Source organism: Cervus elaphus, chromosome 4 (assembly GCF_910594005.1).
Source record: "Cervus elaphus chromosome 4, mCerEla1.1, whole genome shotgun sequence".
Taxonomy (NCBI): Eukaryota; Metazoa; Chordata; class Mammalia; order Artiodactyla; family Cervidae; genus Cervus; species Cervus elaphus.
The window spans coordinates 50,772,865-50,793,519 of NC_057818.1; the positions used below are offsets into that span (position 1 = coordinate 50,772,865).

At 45.2% G+C, this 20,655-nt stretch overlaps 1 protein-coding gene and 1 pseudogene across 2 annotated transcripts; one reads left to right on the top strand and one right to left on the bottom strand.

Moving 5' to 3' along the window:
- The first annotated feature begins 1,488 nt into the window (after positions 1-1,488).
- On the top strand, positions 1,489-20,414 carry ERICH4 (glutamate rich 4). 2 transcript variants are annotated; one of them, XR_006340135.1, is made up of 3 exons: positions 1,489-1,962; positions 3,430-3,704; positions 19,775-20,414. XR_006340135.1 is itself a non-coding variant. In XM_043897840.1 (2 exons), exons 1-2 carry the CDS (start codon positions 1,789-1,791, stop codon positions 3,652-3,654), a joined length of 399 nt encoding a protein of 132 aa, XP_043753775.1. In that variant the 5' UTR covers positions 1,490-1,788; the 3' UTR covers positions 3,655-4,091. The 2 variants fall into 2 exon arrangements, 1 of the variants encoding a protein (XP_043753775.1); XM_043897840.1 differs by lacking the exon at positions 19,775-20,414 and having other exon boundaries at positions 1,490-1,962; positions 3,430-4,091.
- Positions 13,721-15,047, bottom strand: LOC122692768 (annotated as a pseudogene).
- Positions 20,415-20,655: the final 241 nt, after the last annotated feature.

A 20,655-nucleotide genomic window follows, 5' to 3' on the forward strand; every position in this document is an offset into this window, starting at 1 on the left:
TCCCAAGGACAGAGGAGCCTGGCAGGCTACTGTCCATGGGGTTGCAAGAGTCAGACACGACCTAGTGACTAAACTACGGCTGCTGCTAAAGACATCATCACAATAAAAAAGGCTAAGTGCTGAAGAACTGATACCTTCAAACTGTGATGCTGGAGAAGACTTGAGAGTCCTTTGAACAGCAAGGAGATCAAACCAGTCAATCCTAAAGGAAATCAACCCTGAATATTCACTGGAAGGACTGATGCTGAAGCTGAAGCTCCAATACTTTGGCCACCTGATGCGAAGAGCCGACTCATTGGAAAAGACCCTGATGCTGGGAAAGATTGAAGGCAGGAGGAGAAGGGGATGACAGAGGATGACATGGTTGGATGGCATCACTGACTCAATGGACATGAGTTGAGCAAACTCTGGGAGATGGTGAAGGAGAGGGAAGCCTGGAGTGCTGCAGTCCATGGGGTCACAAAGAGTTGGACATGACGGAGCAGCTGAACAACAACAAAGACATCATTTAAAGCCTGAATCCAGCATGTCTGTCTGCTCTTGGCCTGCCCCAGAGCTCCTAAAAATAGATTCCCATTTCTGCCTAAATGAATTTGAGTTAGATTTCCATTGCTTACAGCAGTAGAACTACATCTTTGGAGGGAAAGGCTTCATCAAGCTCTGTTACACCCTCCCATCAGTCATGAGCACTGACTCAACTCCCATTGGTTGAAAATCTCAACCAATGAACTTTCCCAAAGGAATCAACTGTCTCCACTAAGAGACAGAGACCAATAACATCATAGCTTCCTAACACTTTAATAGGACAATTTGAAAATTTACAGAAAAGTTGAATGATTTTTTACAGTAAGTCACTGCCTAGGTTCTGTAACTGGCATTAGTAAATGTTAGTTACTCAGTCATGTCCAACTCTTTGTGACCTCCCATGGATTTTAGCCCACCAGGCTTCTCTGTCCATGGAATTCTCCAGCAAGAATAGTGGAGTGGGTTGCCATTCCCTTCTCCTGGGTATCTCCCCACCCCAGGGATCGATCACCAACTCAATGGACATGAATTTCAGCAAACTCCCGGAGGTAGTTTGGTGTGGACAGAGGACAGAGGAGCCTGGTGTGCAGTAGTTCATGGCGGGGCCTGAATTGCTAGTGATAATGTCTGTGGACAAGTCCAGGGTTGGCAGAACTGCTGCTCCGCCTGGGCCAGCAGCCTGGGCACCAAGGCACTCCGGCTGAGGGATCGTTCTCCTGGAAGCCACTCCTGGTTCCTCAGGCACAGGGGCTGGGAAGCCCTGCAAGGGCCAGAGTGGAGAAGACGGGCAAGGATCAAACCAGGGGAAGATAGAAGTAAGTGGAGGAGAGGGCTGCAGGGGGAGTTGGGGAGGAGCAGTGGGCGGGACCCAGGAGGGGCGGGGCAAGAAGAGGCGGGGCAGCCGCTCACCCGTGAGGGGGTCCATCTGAGAAGCGGCAGGGAGGGCTGGAGTTAGACCTCCGGCCAGAGGGGCTGAGGTTGGATCCCTGTGAACTGACCTGATGTTACACTTCAATTTAAACACACACATACGCGCGCGCGCGCGCGCGCACACACACACACACACACACACACACACACACACATCCTCCCCCACACACGAAGCCGCTGATCCTCCGTGGAGAACGGACTTTGTGATGCCAGGGGGTGCTCCCCCACCCTCCACTGCCCTTTACTCCCCTCCCCCCCGCCCCCAACTCCCCAGGGGCTAGGTCACTCTGGACCTTGCTACTTCCTGTTCCTGGCTGCCGCAGTTCAGAGGCTATGGAGCTCTGGAAGAAGCTGAGGCAGGCTGGACTGGTGCCCCCAGGGCTGGGCCCACCCCCGCGGGCCCTGAGGGGAGTCCCCCCAGCGGAGAAGGCGGGTCAGACCCTCGCGTCCCCAGGGGCTGGCGCTGGAGGTGCCAGGGAGAGTCTGCTGTGGATCTGGGAGGAGCTGGTGAGTGAGGGGTTCAGAGGAATCAGAGATGGGGGAGTGGGGAGTGGATAAATGAATGGGGATGAATGAAAATAAAAGATGCCAGAGACTGAGACAGAAAATGAGAGACAGGAACAGAGAAATAGAGGCAGAGACAGATACACACAAAGTGAGACGGAGACAGATAGAGACACAGAAAGACACTAAGAGTGACAGACAGTAATAGAGACAGAGAGACCCAGAGACAGAGAGACAAGAAATGGAAAGCAGAGACTGAGAGCCAAAGACAGGCTCATGTTAAATCTGAAAGACAGAGATGGAGAAAGTCAAAGGCAGGGGCAGAGAAATAGAGACAGACAGAAAGACTGGATCTAGAAAGACAGAGAGGGAGACAGCCAAGTAGAGACAGAGAGGTGGAGAAAGATAACAAGAGAGGGAGACCTAATAAGAGAGACGGAGACTAAGATCAGGACACAGAGAGAGAACAAGAGAGGCGGAGAAAGCGAGGGACAGTGAAATGCAGAGACCATGACCGTGGGAGACAGGACAGAAGCAGGCTGACAGAGTCCAGGGACCCGGTGAGGGTCCCACCCGTATGCTGTGGGCCAGGACTGTTAAAGAAAAAGATGACACCTCTTAAAGATGGCAAGGCTGTAGGTGATGGGATTTTGTAGTAGAGGAGAGAGATTGGGCTGAATCTTGAATATAGCATGGGCAATTGGGAATTGACAGCCAAGGAACAGAGTCAGGGGATAGAACATTCCTAAGAGGCTGGGGTGTCCCTGGAGGTCTAGTAGTTAAGCCTCAGAGAGGTTCCAATGCAGGGGATTTGGGTTCGATCCCTTCCGGGGTAACTAAGCTCCCACATGCCAAGTGGCACAGCCAAAAGGGGGGAAAAAAGGAAAATTCCCAAGAGGCAATCTCAGGGGTGAGGGGGGAGTCTGGCTAAACTGATCTAGCAGGATTCTTGCTGAAGGCAGGCCAGGGTGATCAGCCATCACCTGGGGGATGGGGGAGTGGGGAGGACGAGGAATCTGATCAGATATGGAAGAGGGTGTTGTTAGCCTCTTAGTCGAGTCCAACTCTTTACGACCCCATGAACTGTAGCCCGCCAGGCTCCTCTGTCTATGGAATTCTCCAGGCAAGAATACTGGAGTGGGTTGCCTTTCCCTTCTCCAGGGAATCTTCCCGACCCAGAAATTGAACCAGGGTCTCCTGCATTGCAAGCGGATTCTTTACCATCTGAGCCACCAGGGAAGCCCAAAACATACAAAGAGGGGGATTCTTGCTAAAACTGGATTTTACTGATACAAGGAAGTACTGATGGACCCCGGAAAATGTTCAGGATCCTGACTAAAGTTTGGTTAGGCAAAGAATCTGTGTTGGTACTTGAGCTGGGAGCTGCTCCCACTCAGGTTTCTAGGCAGAGGCACACTAACCCTTTGCCGTCTGGAGTGGCACGCCCATGACTGCCCCTTCCCACCCCAGGGGAACCTCCGCCGAGTGGATGTCCAGCTGCTGGGCCAGCTGTGCAGCCTGGGACTGGAGATGGGGGCACTGCGGGAGGAACTGGTGGCCTTCCTGGAAGAGGAGGCAGAGGAGAACACCGAGGAAGAGGAGGAGGAGGACAGAGAGCTGAAAGGGAAACTGGAGGGGGCCTCCAGTCCAGTCCCTGGCCACCACCGCCCCCCTGACTTTGAGATGACTATCTGAGGTCCTGCCAGTGTGCTTCCAGTGGACACGTGAATGATACGCAAATTTATGTAAGAAGGCAGGGGAAGGGAGGGATTTGCAGGTCAAATTGACCTGCAGATGTCCAATTTGGTACTGTCATTTGCTCCTTGAGCAAGTGCTTTCTCTGAAAGTGTCTGAGAGGAGATTGAGGGGTGGGTCCCTGAATGATGGGTGTGTTTCTAGATGCTGTGGGAGGTTTGCAGAGAAACTCTTGGTGTCTTTGCAAATATGATGTACAGATGGCTGTTAAGCACTTGGAAAGTGGCTAGCTCTGAGGTCTGCTGTAAGTGCTGAATTTCCAAGCTGGGTTTGATAAAAAGAATATTCAGTATTTCAATAATTGTAAAAATTAATTATATTTTGAAATGATAATATTTGGGGTATGTTGGGATAAATAAAAATATGACTAAAGCTAATTTCACCTGTTTATTTGTAAATTTCTTTTACTGTGGTAAAACACAGAACATAAAAGTTACCCTCTTAACCATTTTTAAAGGGTCGGACACAACTTAGTGACTAAACCACCACCAAAGGGGAGGTCAGAGTGCCTTTCTCCTATCTGTTGTTTTTGTGTTTGTATTTTTTTAAATAATATTTATTTATTTATTTTTGGCTCTGCTGGGTCTTCCTTACTGCGTGGGCTTTTCTCTAGTTGCAGCGAGCAGGGGCTGCTGTCTAGCTGCAGTGTACAGGTTTCTCTTCTTTTGGAGCACGGACTCTCAAGCATGCTTCAGTAGTTTTAGCATGTGGGCTCAGGAGTTGGCAGTTCTGGGCTCTAGAGCACAGGCTGAATAGTTGTGGTGAACAGGCTGAGTGATCTGCAAGCATGTGGGATCCTCCCAGATCAAGGATCAAACCCGTGTCTCCTGCCTTGGCAGGCAGATTCTTTACCACTGAGCCACCAGGGAAGCCCTGTGTGTGTATTTTTAAATTAAATTTAATTTGTTTATTATTTTTGGCTGTGCTGGGTCTTTGTTGCTGCACGGGCTTTTCTCTAGTTGCAGAGAGCAGGGCTATTCTCTAGCTGCGGTGCATGGACTTATTGCGGTGGCTTTTCTTGATGCAGAGCACCGGCTCTAGGGCACACGGGCGTCAGTGGTTGCGGCTCCTGGGCTCTAGAGCACAGGCTGAATAGCTGTGGTGCACGGGCTTCGCTGCTCCAAGGCATGTGGGATCGTCCCAGACCAGGGATCCGAACCTGTGTCTCCAGCATTGGCAGGTGGATTCTTAACCCCTGAGCCACCAGGGAAGCCCTCCTTGTAACCATATTTTAAAATTTACAGTTCAGTAGTGTGAAATACATTCATGTTGTGGTGTGAATGTGTTTCCATCTTGCAAAACTGAAAAGGTACCCGTTAAACAACAACTCCTCATCTGCCCGCTCCCAGCCCCTGGCAACCACCCTTCTGCCTTGTCATTATGAATTTGCCTACTCTACGAACCTCAAGTAAATGGGATCACACAGTATTTGTCTTTTCCTAACTGGTTTGTTCATCCATGTTGCAACATGTATCAGAATTTCCTTTCTCTTTGAGGCTGAATAATATTGTATTTTGTGAACAACCACATTTTGTTTATTTGTCAATGGGCACTTGGGTCATTTCTAGCTTTTGGCTATGGTGAACAGCATCGCTGTGAACAAGGGTGTACAAATATCTGTCCAAGTCTCTGCTTTCTTTCTTTTTTTAAATATATATATTTTTGGCTGTTCCAAGTCTTAGTTGTGGCCTGTCAGGTGTAGTTCCCTGACCAGGGATCAAACCTGGGCCCCCTGCGCTGGGAGCACAGAACCTTAGTCACTGGACCATGAGGGAAGTCTTTTTTTTAAAAATTTAGGTATATACTCAGAAGTGAGGTTGCTGGACTGGGGGTGATTCTGTTTAATTGTTTGAGAAGTGCTGTGCTGTTGGCTCTACCATTTGCCATCCCCACGACCACAACCACGATCCCCATCCCCATGACCAGTGCACAGTGGCTCCAATTTTCCACCTCCGTAGAAAGGTTTTTTTAAAAAAATATTTTATTATTCTTATTGTTATTTTATTATTTTTATTTTTTGGCTGTGCCCCAAGGCTTGTGGTACCTTACTTCCCAACCAGGGATCAAACCTATGCCCCCTGCGTTGGAAGTTCGGAGTCTTAACCACTGGACCACCAGAGAAGTCCTTTGCCAACACCTGTTATTTTCTTTTTTTTTTCATGATAGCCATCCTAATGGGTGTGAGATGGTACCTCGTTGTGGTTTTACTTTGCATTTCCCTAGTCATTGGGCGGCTCCCCTCGTCGCTCAGTCAGTTAAGAATCTGCCAGCAATGCCGGAGACCTAGATTCGATCCCAGGAAGAGCCCCTGGAGGTAGGGCATGGCAACCCACTCCAGGATTCTTGCCTGCAGGATCCCCAGGGACAGAGGAGGCTGACGCGCTACAGTTCCTAATGATTAGTGATGTTGAGCATCTTTTCTTGTGCTAATTCACTCATTTCTTATTTACATTTAAAAATATGGCTGCTAGAAAACTTAAAATTACATAAGTGGCTCCCACTGTATTTCTCTTGCGCCGCACTATTTCAGATATTTGAAAATGGAATGTGGGTGTGAGCAGATGAGCCGCAAGGGGTCATCTGTGTTCCCTGACGGGATGCAAATGCGTCACAGCGCCACCTGCAGGAGATGGGCAGGTATCTGCATATAGCAGCCCAAGAGAAGTAGGGCTGCTTCTGTTAACTCCTGCCTGCCTACATTCTTAGAAGAGATGCCCAGGGAGACAGCTCTCCGATGGGGGCGATTTGGGAAGGAAAGCTTACTATTCAAGAACAGCAAGGGGACTTCCCTGGTGGCCCAGTGGTTAAGAATCCGCCTTGCAACGCAGGGGACTCAAGTTCGATCCTTGGTCAGGGAAATAAGATCCCACATGCCAAGGAGCACCTAAACCCAGGCGCTGCAACTACGGGGCCTGCGTGCCACAACTAGAGAGTCTGTGCGCAGCAATGAAAGATCCTGAATGATGCAAAGAAGACCCAACACAACCAAATTAAAAAATCAATATTAAAAAAAAAAAACAGCATGTCCGGTAGCCCCTGATGTCTGGGTGGGAGTTGCTCTGGGCCATGTCCTGGGTCATAGAGGTGACATCTATGGGGGAGTCACCTTCATCAAACACTCAGGGAGTTTGGGTGGGTGTGGGCAGCACCCCCTCCTCTGGTACGGTCCTCAAGGCCACACTTACTGAGCTACATCCAGCAATGACCAAGTAAGCACCAAATTTGCCCTTCCAAGTGCTCAGCCCAGCAAGGGGGGCACCCCCTTAACACATAGAAATAGCCAAAAAATAAAAAAATAAATAAAAAAAAATTAAAAAAGAAATAGCCAAGAAGAACAGGGCTGGGATGGGGGAAGGCACAGACAGAGGGGTCAGGGCCAGGATGGGGGAGCCCAGACTCTCACATCTGCCAACATCTCACTTCTCTGGGAATATCCTCACTCCCAACTAGAAAGATAGTAACTCTCCTTGCTTTTTCACTTGATGCCAGGCCCTGTTTGCCCACTGTTATGCTGTACTACTGCACTTTTCAAGGCTCTATACTGTAAGATTAGAAATGTTTTCTTCATTTTTTGTGTTTGCTTTCTATTTGTTAGTTGTGTGGAAAGTATTATAGACCTATTACAGTCCAGTGCTATCTAGCCAATTGTGTTAGTTGGGTACCTGGGCTAAATTTGTTGGACTTATGAACAAATTAGACATATGAATATGCTCTTGGAATGGGACTTATTTGCATGTAGGGAACTTACTGTACTGAAATTGAATCAGTTATTTATTTATTATTATTTTTTGCTGCACTGCATGACTTGCAGGATCTTAATTTCCTCAGCAGGGATTGAACCTGGGCTCTTGGTAGGGCAAGTGCAGAGTCCTAACCACTGGACTGTCAGGGAATTCCCCGAATCAGTATCTTAAAAACTTCCAACAAACAAAAGTCTACATTTAAAGAAGAGCTAATACCTACCCTTCTGAAACTATTCCCAAAAATTGCAGTGGGAGGCATGCTTCTGAACACCTTCCATGAAGCCAGCATCATACTGATACCACAACCAGAAAGAGACATCACACACAAAAAAGATAATTACAGGTCAATATCACTGATGCACACAGATGCAAAATTCCACAACAAAATAGTAGCAAACAGAATCCAATGATACATTCAAAGTATCTTACATCATGGTCAAGTGAGATTTATCCCAGAGATGCAATGATTTTTTAATATCTGCAAGTCAGTCAATAAGAATAAAAGCCATATGATCATCTCAAGAGATGCAGAAAAAGCTTTTGATAAAAATTTTCAACATAATGAAGGTTGTATTGAACTTCCCCGGTGGTACAGTGGATAACAATCTGCCTGCTAATGCAGGGGACACAGGTTTGATCCCTGGTTAGAGAAGATTCCACATGTCTTGGGCAACTAAAGCATGGAAGGCATTAAAGCCACCAGCTTGGGACATAACATTGTTTTCCTTCTCCTTTGGCTCCTATCCAGAGCAATTTCCTTCTGATAATTTGACTCCTGTGAAGGCTGTCTGGCTGTGGTTAGCGAATGGCGTCTGAGAGCCTGAACTTGTGTTCAGAGGGAGCTGGAGGGTCGCAGAACAGGACAGGCCAGCAGGAGGTCACATATGTGCATCTCCTGGGGGCTATGAAGGATGTGGCTGAATGCACGCTAGCTCAGTTGCCCCTGAAATCCCTGTTTTCTTTGGGTTATAATACTGCTTTATTTTGAGATGCTGCAAGGTTTCTGCAGCATTGGGCTTTGTTTGGAAATTCAGAGAATCCTCCAATGGCAAGCTTGACTGTGCCAAAAAATAATCAATGAAAACCCGAGTGTTTGAGATATTCTGAAAGCAAGTCACAGATGTCCCTGGTTTGCATCATCCTCTAACCCAGGGGTCCCCAAACTCTGGGTCGAGTAGACTGATATCTCCTACAGATCAGCAGCAGCATTAGATTAGAAATAAAGTGCACAATAAATGTAATGTGTTTGAATCATTCAGAAACCATCCCGCCAAACTCTGGCCCATGGAAAAATTGTTCAGTTGCTCAGTGGTGTCCAACTCTGCTACCCCATGAACTGCAGCATGCCAGGCTCCCCTGTTTAAAAATAGAAAAACCAGGAGCTGTTTTTCTATTGCTCTAGAGGCATGGCCTTGCTCCTAGGACTCTGCACTTCTGCTTTCTTATTAGGTCCTGCCAGAGGCTCCATAAAGCATCTTTCAAAGAGATACAAGATACAATAATGTACCCTCCTTCCAGAGGGTGGTCCAGCATGCCTGTAGTACTGGAGACCTGAGAGATCAGAGACACGGATAGTGCCTGAGGCCATGAAACTCTCATGCTTCATTGTCTTCTTATTTGTTTGTTTTAAAATTTTATTTATTTGGCTGCCTTGGGTCTTAGTTGTGGGATTTGGGATCTAGTTCCCTGACGCAGGATTGAACCTGGGCCACCTGCATTGGGAGCTCTGACTCTTAACCACTGGCCCACCAGGGAAGTCCCTGTTGGTTTGTTTTAAAAAATTTTTATTTTAAAATTTATTTTTGGCTATGCTGGGTCTTTGTTGCTGTGTGTGGGCATTCTAATTGCAGAAAGTGGGGGCTACTCTTCATTGCAGTGCTCTGGCTTCTCATTGTTGCAGAGCAAGAGCTCTAGATGATGAGTTTCAGTGGTTGTGGCTCATGGGCTTAGTTGTTCCTAAGCATGTGGGATCTTCTCAGACCAGGGCTCAAACCCGTCTTCCGTGCGTTTAAAGATTCCTAATCACTGGACCACCAGGGAAGTCCTCCACTCACATTTCTGACCCAGGTGCTGCAAATTCAGAATCTCATGACTTCCTCAGATTGGGTATTTTGCTAGAATAACTCATGAACTCAGGAAAATACTCTGCTTATGATTAGTATTATTATAGCAAGAGACACAATTTGGAAGCAGCAAAAGGGAGAGCTCTAGGTCAAAACAGGGTAGGTTCCACATGCAAGCTCCCCCATGTCCTCTCCCCATGGAATCAGGACATATCACCCTCAGCCATGCTGAAGCAAGCTCATTGGGTCATTGGTGTTCAGACTGTTCATTCAGGTTTTATCACATCAGCAGGTGTGACTGAATCACGGGTCATGATATTGAACTCAGTGTCTACCCCTACTTCCATCCCTAGATGACAGGCTGGCCCAAAGCTTCATCTCCTAACTACAAGGTTGGTCACTGGGATGACTGGGCCCCCATGCTGAGCCATAGTGTTGGCATGAACTCTGAAGGGGTCCAGGAACTCCTGAATACCAAAGATAGTCCTATAACTTGGAAAATTACAGGACCAGGGGCAATGACTTGACAAGTTTTTTATTATACTGCACTATTATTTGTAGTCCCCATGTTGACCTTCATGCATGCTCAGTCACTCAGTTGTGTCCAACTTTGAGACCCTATGGACTGTAGTCCACCAGGCTCCTCTGTCCATGGAATTTCCCAGGCAAGAATACTGAAGTGGGTTGTCATTTCCTCCTCCAGATGATCTTCTTGATGTAGGAATCAAACCCATGTCTCCTGCATCTCCTGCATTGGCAGGCAAATTCTTTACCACTGAGCCACCTGGGAAGTCCGCTGCCATGCTGACACACTCCCCGTATTCAGATTTGTGGTCCATTATCACATGACTCCTTAAATCCTGACTCAGAAGTACGCTGCTTTTGGTCCTGATTATTGGGCTTCCCTGGTGGCTCAGAGGGTAAAGCGTCTGCCTACAATGCAGAAGACCTGGGTTTGATCCCTGGGTCAGGAAGATCCCCTGGAGAAGGAAATGGCAACCCACTCCAGTATTCTTGCCTGAAAAATCCCATTGACGGCAAAGCCTGATAGGCTACAGTCCGTGGGGTTGCAAATAGTCGGACACGACTGAGCAACTTCACTTCACTATACATATTAGCCACATTCTATGGGTCCTTAGAGGTTTATTCCCTTTTCTCCCTTTTGCCACACTAATAATTTCTATTTGGGGATTTTGAGATTTGGTGACCAAAGGAGGCTAGGAACAGTCTTGTGAAGAAGCTGTTGTCTTTTTTTTTTTTTTTAATACATTTATTTTGCTGTCTATTTTGGCTGAGTTGTGCAGTTTGCAGGATCTTAGTTCTGTAACCAGGGATTGAACCTGGTCCTCAGCAGTGTAAGGCTGTGTCCTGACCACTGGAACCATAGAAATTCCTGAAACTGAGTAGAACTGAGGCAGAAGGTAGATGCCTCCTCTCCACTCCCCCCCCCCCCCCCCCAGGGTAAAGTGACTGGAGATTCACTCCCTATGAACCAAAGCTCCAAGATGAGAAGAGCAGGACAATTAAGGGAGGAGGCTGGGCCCTTCCCAGACCACATATTTCTCATTCTCAAAGTTAGGAGACCTCCCTGACCTCACATGTACTAAAAGGCTCCTTGGAGGTCAAACAGGAATATTGTTAACTAAGGCCAGGTTACCCACAGGTCCCTTCAGTAGAATCCATCATGGCTAAGAGACGCATGTGCACATATGGGAGGATGCTGAGATATACCAAATACGGACTGTGAACCAGGCAAGTCAAAATGCTTGGCCAAAGGAAACTCAGAAGAAATGCCCCATGAAAGTAATTCAAACTGCAATAAAGGTACAACCCTCACACACTGGACAATTTCACTCATCTCACACTAACAAAATAATGCTCAAAATTCTCCAAGCCAGGCTTCAACAGTACATGAACTGTGAACTTCTAGATGTTTAAGCTGGATTTAAAAAAGGCAGAGGAACCAGAGATCAAATTGCCAACAACCGTTGGATCATCGAAAAAACTAGAGAGTTCCAGAAAAACATCTACTTCTGTTTTATTGACTATGCCAAAGTCTTTGACTGTGTGGATCATAACAAACTGTGGAAAATTCTTAAAGAGATGGGAATACCAGGCCACCTGATCTGCCTCTTGAAAAATCTATATGCAGATCTGGAAGCAACAATTAGAACTGGACATGGAACAACAGACTGGTTCCAATAGTGAAAAGAGTCTATCAAGGCTGAATATTGTTATCCTGCTTATTTAACTTACATGCAGAGTACATCATGAGAAATACTGGGCTAGATGAAGCACAAGCTGGAATCAAGATTGCTGGAAGACATATCAGTAACCTGAGATATGCAGATGATACCACCTTTATGGCAGAAAGCAAAGAACTAAAGAGCCTCTTGATGAAAGTGAAGAGGAGAGTGAAAAAGTTGGCTTAAAACTCAACATTCAGGCTGATTCATGTCAATGTATGGCAAAAACCACTACAATATTGTAAAGTAATTAGCCTCCAACTAATAATAAAAAAAAAAAACAAAACTCAACATTCAGAAAACTAAGATCATGGCATCCGGTCCCATCACTTCATGGCAAATAGATGGGGAAACAGTGGAAACAGTGACAGACTTTATTTTTGAGGGCTCCAAAATCACTGCACATGGTGACTGCAGCCATGAGATTAAAAGAAGTGTGCCCCTTGGAAGAAAAGCTATGACCAACCTAGACAGCATATTAAAAAGCAGAGACATCACTTTGCCGACAAAGGTCTATATAATCAAAGCTATGGTTTTTCCAGTAGTTATGTACCGATGTGAGAGTAGGACCATAAAGAAGGTTGAGTGCCAAAGAATTGATGCTTTTGAATTGTGGTGTTAGAGAAGACTCTTGAGAATCTCTTGGACAGCAAGGAGATCAAACCAGTCCATCCTAAAGAAAATCAATCCTGAATATTCATTGGAAGGACTGATGCTGAAGCTGAAACTCCAATACTTTGGCCACCTCATGCAAAGAGTTGACTCATTGGAAAAGACCCTGATGCTGGAAGGGATTGGGGGCAGGAGGAGAAGGGGACGACAGAGGATGAGATGGCTGGATGGCATCACCAACTCGATGGACATGAGTTTGAGTAAACTCCAGGAGTTGGTGATGGACAGGGAGGCCTGGCGTGCTGCAATTCATGGGGTTGCAAAGAGTCGGACATGACTGAGCGACTGAACTGAACTGATGTACAGATGTGAGTTGGACCAAACAGAAGGTTGAGTGCCAAAGAATTGATGCTTTTGAATTGTGGTGTTGGAGAAGACTCTTGAGAATCTCTTGGTCAGCAAGGAGATCAAACCAGTCAATTCTAAAAAAAATCAACCCTGAATATTCATAGGACTGATGCTGAAGCTGAAGCTCCAATACTTTGGCCACCTGATGTGAAGAACTGACTCACTGGAAGAGACCCTGATGCTGGGAAAGATTGAAGGTGGGAGAAGGTGACGACTGACGATGAGATGGTTGGATGGCATCACTGACTCAATGGACATGAATTTGAGCCAACTGCAGGAGATAAGTGAAGGACAGGGAAGCCTGGCGTACTACAGTCCATGAGGTCACAAAGAGTTGGACACAACTGAACAACAAATGTTTCAAGAGCCAGACTATTTCTAAACTCTTGGTTCTTTACCTTGGATTGTCCCGAGAGAGTATTTCAAGGTAAGTTTTCAAGGATTCATCTTTTGCAAACATATCCAAATACATTCCCCTTTAGCAGTCCTGTTTTGGCGATGAATAGCAAGCAATATGCTTGGATTAGAGGTCCTATTTCCACTCGAATGCAGTTTCTTATCTTCTGGCAACAAAACCATTTGCAGAGATTTGGAAATCATGAGCTTCCTAGGAGAGATAAGGTGTGTTTTGCCAAAAGTTTTACTTTCATTTTAGATTTGAAGGATTTGTTAACAAGAGAAATCACTCATTACACACACACACACACACACACACACACACACAAAACAATTTCAATATTTAATAGTGGGTTATGTGACAATTTCAATATACAGTCATTAAACAAAGAAAAAATAGAAATAATAGAGAAATGTAACCACATATACACCACCAAATTGGGCCAAAACCTACATCTAGACTTGAACAGCACTGGGAAGCCTCAAATAACAGCAATTTGGAGTCCCAGTTGGGAAAAAGGTCCCAGGCGGTGTATCCACCCCACGGGTGAGACTTCAAATTGCAGCTTTGGGGGCTCCTGCTTATATTCCCAGGCCACAAACTGATATTATCATCAGTTTATATGCAAAAGTGCAGCTCTGGTTTTTCTTTAACTTTTATAATGCTGTTTGTTTCACCTTGTAAGTCACAAGATTCCTTAGACCCCGGGGGACTGGCCAGGTCTCCAGGGGCTTAAGAAATTCCCAAGACTCACTCCCTTTCTTATCTAACGTGCTGCTTAACTTATTGGTAACAACTGGTACGCTTGTAGTTCAGGCATGTAGTTCAGGCAGGGTTCAGGCAAAGGCCAGAAGTTGGTCAGAGGCTTGCTCCCTACTTCTGAAACCTGAACAAGACTACCTCCATTTTAATTTCCCTAACAAGGTGCTATTCTCGTTCATCTGAAAGTAGCCTTTCAGATTGGCTGGTTGGTTATAGTCTTCTTTCAAGACCTGGTGTGCATTGTTGATGATGACGGGGTTGGGTTTGTGTAGGCGTCATAGCCGAGCCGAGCCAGCATGGGGGCGATCTGGACCATGTCCTGGGACACATCTCCAGGGATGTGGCCTGTCCACTTGGAGAGAGATTCCAGATCCACAGGCTTGATGACCTGGGCTGTGGATCACTCGATCTTGGATAGGGAAATGCCGCTGGGCTTGCTGATGAGGTCCTTGTCGCACAGGACAGTTCTGCTCCAGGTGGTGGCAAGGAGGTCAAGGATGAGCTAGAGGGAGCACCAGGGTGCAGCACCACCTGCTGTTAGTACAGAGGCAGGCACCTGTCCTTGCCCACCTCCATGCACAGGGCATACATCACCTCCACGGCCTGGCTGCACTTGGTGAGGTAGTCGTGCTAGCTGCCAAGGTTGAAGCTGGCAGTGGTGACGTTGCAGGTGACCCTGGAGTACGTGGAGGCCCAACTGTCCTGCACCACCAGCAGGGAGGAGGTGCAACAGGTAGACAGAAAACTTGAGTGTGGAGGGGTCTTTGTTGCAGAGGATGCCGACCGGCTTGCCGTGCTTGGCGATCACCTCCAGGTTGAAGGCCTGCATGGCCACATCCAGCACCTCATCAGTCATGCCCACCTCGTCCAACTGCAGCTTCTCCTGGCTGGACTTGGACCAGGCCTGCGACATGGCCAGCACATGGGAGATGATGTGGGTCTCCTTGCAGCACTGCCTCTTGGGGTGGGCATCCAGCATAGCACACAACAGCATGGTGTCCCCCCAGGGTAGGAATCCCAAGAAGATGAGCGACAAGGCCTTCCCATAGAGCTACTCCAGGTGGTCCATGCCCACTATCACCAGGTCCTCCAGGGCAGGCATTATTAATAGGCCAGGTGAGGGGATTTCATCTACTAGTTTCAATAGTGACCCGAGCATGACTATAATCTTTCTTTTAAAATAAATTTCCTCAGGGCCAAACAATTAGAGCCTTGGAGTGGAGAAATTTACCACAGTAACCCAAAAGTATTAGATGCAAATAATTGGTCAGAAACTCAACAGTTGGGATTGATTTCTAAAAGTAGCATAAGATCATGCATATGATAGAAAAGCATTTGATCCAAATATAAAAGTCCAAGAAGTTAAGAAAACATTATAAATGATAAACCAGTAAATTTTCACATAGAAACCACAAAAATTATAACCATATTCACTTAGTCCTGTGAATATAACCAGTTCACTCAGTCCTTTTGTTAACCTTCTATGAAGCCATCATGTTTTTCATTAGAATTTTTCAGTTTCTTACTCAGTTCAGCATTATGGTCTGAAAGTCAGAAACTTGTATTTATCCAAAAGTTCTTTCTATATATCTTCTTGAAGAGGAAGCATTGTTGCAAAGGCATTGTAGTGAAACTGTGTCTATAATGACAAAAGAAGAAGGCATGTTTAAAATCTGATTACAGTGCAATTGACAAAGTAGCTTGGTTACTGCTGTGACATATAACACTTTCAGATAATAACTAGAATTATGGCTGATAACATTTTACTAGGATAGACTAGATTTTTAGGAACTCCATATAATCTCTAGAATATCTATATTATTACTAGCAACAATTATCACACAATCTAACCTAAGAAGATTTATTACTCATTTGATAATACTTCCCATGTAATTTAACCTACCAAATGAACCTAATTAGCTTAATATCTCTCTTTGTCCTGTTTCAGGGGCCCTTTGAAGCATCCCAGAGTTAGCTAGGGGTCAAGAAGACTTCATTAAAATTTGATATAGGAAGTTTTGTTGAAAATATCAAAAGGGGTTAAAACACTAAATCAGACAGAATCATAGATCAGTGTGAAACAATGGTTATTCACTTTGCCAACGGTGGTGGATGGTCACTTAGCTTGCTGGTATGTTACAATGAGCATATACTGAGGCTCAGGGTCTAGTGGAAGTCGACTCTGCCATCTTGGCCTTAGTTGGTTTTAACCACGTTTCATCATATCCTATGGCTATGTCATTCTTTTAAAGGTTGTGTTCTGCCCCCTTTCCTCCCATTTCATTCCTCCCTCAGAGATTTTATTCCCATATTCTTATGTGAAGCAGAGGGGCGATGGTCCATCTTCTGTAACTGCTTCAAGGCTGGGTAGGGACATTGACCCTGCCTGTCAGGGAGTGAAAATCTCTGGATGCCTGATCTAGGGGCCCCAGGGGCAGGACAGGCTCCTTGTTTTTATCTGCATGGGCCAGAATCCCTGCCCAGTCACCATCCAGTGTGTGGAACTACTGTAACTGCTTCCACAGTCTTTCTATGAATCTTCTTGATGATGAAGCACTTCTTGGGATAGCATCAGAGTACAAAAGTATCTATAGATACTTAGGAGGAAAGACAAAAGGAATGGTTAAACATCTGATTACAGTGTAATCAATAAAGAAACTTGGTTACAGTAACCAGAATTACAAATGATTACATTTAACTTAACATACCAAATTTGTTGTTTTTCAGTCGCTAAGTTGTGTCTGACTCTGCAACCCCATGGACTGTAGCACATCAGGCTCATCTGTCTTCCACTTTCTCCCAGAGTCTGTTCAAATTCATGTCCATTGAATCAGTCTGATTCAACCATGTCATCCTCTGCTACCCCTTTCTCCTTTTGCCTTCAATCTTTCCCAGCATCAGGATCTTTTCCAATGAGTCGGCTCTTCGAATCAGGTGGCCAAAGTACTGGAGCTTCAGCTTCAGCAACCAATCCTTCCAATGAATATTCAGGGTTGACTCCTAAATATTTTTCTTTAAGATACCTCGGGGAAGTATCTCCCAAGTATCTCAAGGTTAGCTGAAAATCAAAAGAACTTTAGTTAAAGCTTGATATTTGGAGAGCTTGTCAAAATGTTTTAAAATACTTGGTCAAATAAGATCTTCAGTCACTGTGAGACAATATTTATTCCTCAACCAAAGTAACAAGAGATCTCAAAAGCAAATGCAAATCATTTAAAGGCAAAGAAACACAGTCTATTGTCAAAGCAGCATTTCAAGAATACTTCGGAAGGATAAAACAAATCCAGTCTTGTTCTAGCCCATTTCTAACAAAATCCATTTACCCACTAAATTCATTCCAATCTTAGAAAATCCTGATCATGCATAACTCTTTTCAGTACTTTTTCATTTCTCACACCTTCTTTTACTGAAAACACATAGCCTACTTTCCTTAAAAAGTTTTTTCCACATTGAGTTACTTTTCTTGTTGAAAATTTTGTAACAGATAGAATAAGATCTTATTTGACCTCTAGTAAACCTAAGTAGAACAGAAATATTACACTTCACATTGATGACTCTGAAGACATGTCTATACTAATTAGATTAACAAATAAACATTAATACCATGTATTAATTTAATACAGAATATTTCCTAGTTCACATGAACTTGAAATTCATTTAGCTTAATTTCCTAGTGGCTCAGCTGGTAAAGAATCTGCCTGCAATGTGGGAGACCTGGGTTTCATCCCTGGGTTGGGAAGATCCCCTGGAGAAGGACCGGCTACCCACTCCAGTATTCTGGCCTGGAGAATCCCATGGACTGTATGGTCCATGGGGTCACCAAGAGTTGAACACATCTGAGTGACTTTCACTTTCACTTCAATTTCTCTTGTATTTAGAATTGTTTGATTAGTAAGCACTTACTTTTCTTTAAGTCAATTAAATTGAGCTCATTTATGAATTAACCTCTGCAATATTATCCAAAGAAAAAGACACATACTGAGACATACATATATCCAGACAGACAGAGTGAGAAATCTAGCTTCATTTTCTAAACTTAGTCATGAAAATCAGGTATCATAAAATTCACTAGTTTATAAATACCAGTTGGAATAGGTAAAAATTTTAAAGGCTTCTTCCTATTTTTCTCTGTCTCAGGAATTAGAGATGGTCTAAGTGTTTCTGAGAGCCCTAGTTTCAAGGCACAGGGAGGGAAAATCAAGTTCTCTAAGTAGGACTTGTTCCCTCAGAGTCAGAATTCTCAAAAGATGCTTGATTAAGCTTGCTTTTACTAACTGTATATGCAAAAAGAACCAGTTTTGGAATGAGTTTTTTAAGAGTTTTGCCTAAATCAACTTTCTCTGGACTCTAAACAATACAGTGACCACACAATGTTATCCCACTTCACAAGGCAGAATGGGCATCACAAATCTCAATGCAGAACACAAAGTATAAAATACACACAGGCCCAGCCGTCCTAATCAGACCCTCCCTTAGATACAAGACTGAAGTGCCTCAGAAGACCTCCTACTGAGACACAGAACTTTAGATCTGAGTGCTTCAGAGTAAATGGAAATATCTCAGGCTTTCAAAGAGTTCAAAGGGAGGAAAGGAGGCCAGGCTGGAAGAAGAGAAGGAGAGACAAAAGGGGTGAACTTACAGATGTTTCTTGACACCTGCAAATGCCCAGGTGTTACAGGACTTTTCCCTCAGCTTCTAGGAAGGGGGGACGGGAACTCGGCCCTACCGGAGACCAGATACCAGACCAGAACCAGAATTCAAGTTCTCTGCCCACTGGAGGTGATCAGGCTACCACACTCAGATGAAGCTGAGGCCCTTCAAACCGACTCCTGTATCCAGGACCAGGACAGAAGAAAAAAAAGGGTAGGATAGGAGAGGTTGAAAAGAGGAAAGAAACAGGGAAGGGGAAAGAAGTCACTTTCTTTTTCCTTACCTGATCAGGGCACTCTGGCCAGTTGTCTGCGTCAGGAGGAGATCAGGGACAAAAGGTTCCAGTTACAGCCACTGGATCTGGTTCATTGGTGGGCAAGCTGGTCGCCAAGTACCCCCAAGTGGTTAGGATGTCAGTTGTAATGAAGAAGAGGTCCCACCAGAGCTGACATTTGATGCAGGAAAGGGACCCCTTCCAGGGCCCGAGAATGGGCTCTTGTCTAACCCTCAGAAATGAGTTGTATTAGGAGACACACATGCTCACAAAGCAAGAGTCTTTCTTGGGAAGGGGCACCCAGGGGGAGAGCAGTGGGGAAAGGGAACCCAGGAGGACTGTTCTACCACATGGTTCGAGTTCTCAAGTTTTATGGTAATAGGATTAGTTTCTGGGTTGTCTCTGGCCAGTCATTCTGACTTAGGGTCCTTCTTGGTGGTGCAAACATCGCTCAGCCAAGATGGAGTCCGGTGAGGAGGATTCTGGGAGGCTGGTAGGACATGTGAACCCGTGTCTCTCCTTCTGACCTTTCCTGAATTCTTCCAGTTGGTAGTAGCTTGTTAGTTCCACATTTCTTACCAGGACTTCCTGTTTTGAAATACATATGCCAATAGTTACTATGGTGCCAGACCAGGGTAGGCAGTTTCAGTCTCTGTTTTCCCTAACACTTCAAGGACATGACAAAGCTTAACTTCAGGTTTCTCCTAAGAATATTAGAATGTTTCTGTTCTCCCAGGGTCAGTGTTCTTGGGGAGGGGGGGGAAGATATTTTATCAAGCCAGATAACTGCACATGCAAAATGAGCCAGTTTTGGAATTTCAAGAGTTTCATGCCAATCAATTTTCTCCAGTGTCTAAAGAATATTGTGACCACACAATGTTAAAATATCTTTTCCTTACCTACAGGTTTATAACTACAAGTCGACCAGTAAGCCAAAATTTTTCTTAGGAGGCTGTCTGATGGAATCAAAGAAGCATTTTCCAATTTTGACCAGACATGAGTGAACCAAATACAAACCAGACCTCACCAGCTGATGAAAGCCTATAGCAGGGGAAGAAAAACAGAAAGCATAAAGCTCAGAGTGGCTGCTTCCAATTCCTGCTCAGCCTGTGGTTTTTGTCCAACTAGTCTCACAGGTGGAATTTCCAAAATGAAATACCCAGATGGAAGCTGAATGTTCCCCAGATGGAATTGAAAGTGTTGCTGAACCACACAAAGATGCCGGGATTCTTGGCCTCCAGAGGACAAGAATTCAATCCGGGGTCAGAGACAAGGCTTGATCACTCAGAGTTTTTTGTGTAATAAAGTTTTATTAAAGTATAAAGGAGATAGAGAAAGCTTCTGACATAGGCATCAGAAGGGGGCAGAAAGAGTACCCCCTTGCTAGTGTCAGCAATGGAATTATGTACTCTCTAATTAGTTGTTAGAGTGAATCAAAAGAATGTCGGGAGGTTGTAAAGACCTCACTAGACCTACTCCCATAATTTACACCTTAAGATAACAGGATTAGCCAGAAGGTTTTTCTAGAGACTGTCCTCAAGCAGGATACATTATTGTTATATAATCTTAAGGAATGTAGAGGGACAAAAAAGTTCGTCCTTTCTTCCTCCTTGAGAATTCCAGACCCCTCTCTCCTTGGGGACCCCTAGACTTCTTATCAACCTGCTGAGGAACTGACTCTCTTAGAATCAAAAGTTCCTCAGATGCACAAGTTGAAGGGGAAGCCACTTACCTCAGGTTGGGACTTGAACCCACGTGTTGGAACTCGAACCTCGAACCCAGCCAA

Excerpts from the sequence above, each read along its gene's own strand:
- ERICH4 (XM_043897840.1), top strand. The coding sequence starts at position 1,789 with ATGGAGCTCTGGAAGAAGCTGAGGCAGGCTGGACTGGTGCCCCCAGGG. Across the intron at positions 1,963-3,429 it reads TGTGGATCTGGGAGGAGCTG|GGGAACCTCCGCCGAGTGGA; the intron begins GTGAGTGAGGGG and ends TTCCCACCCCAG.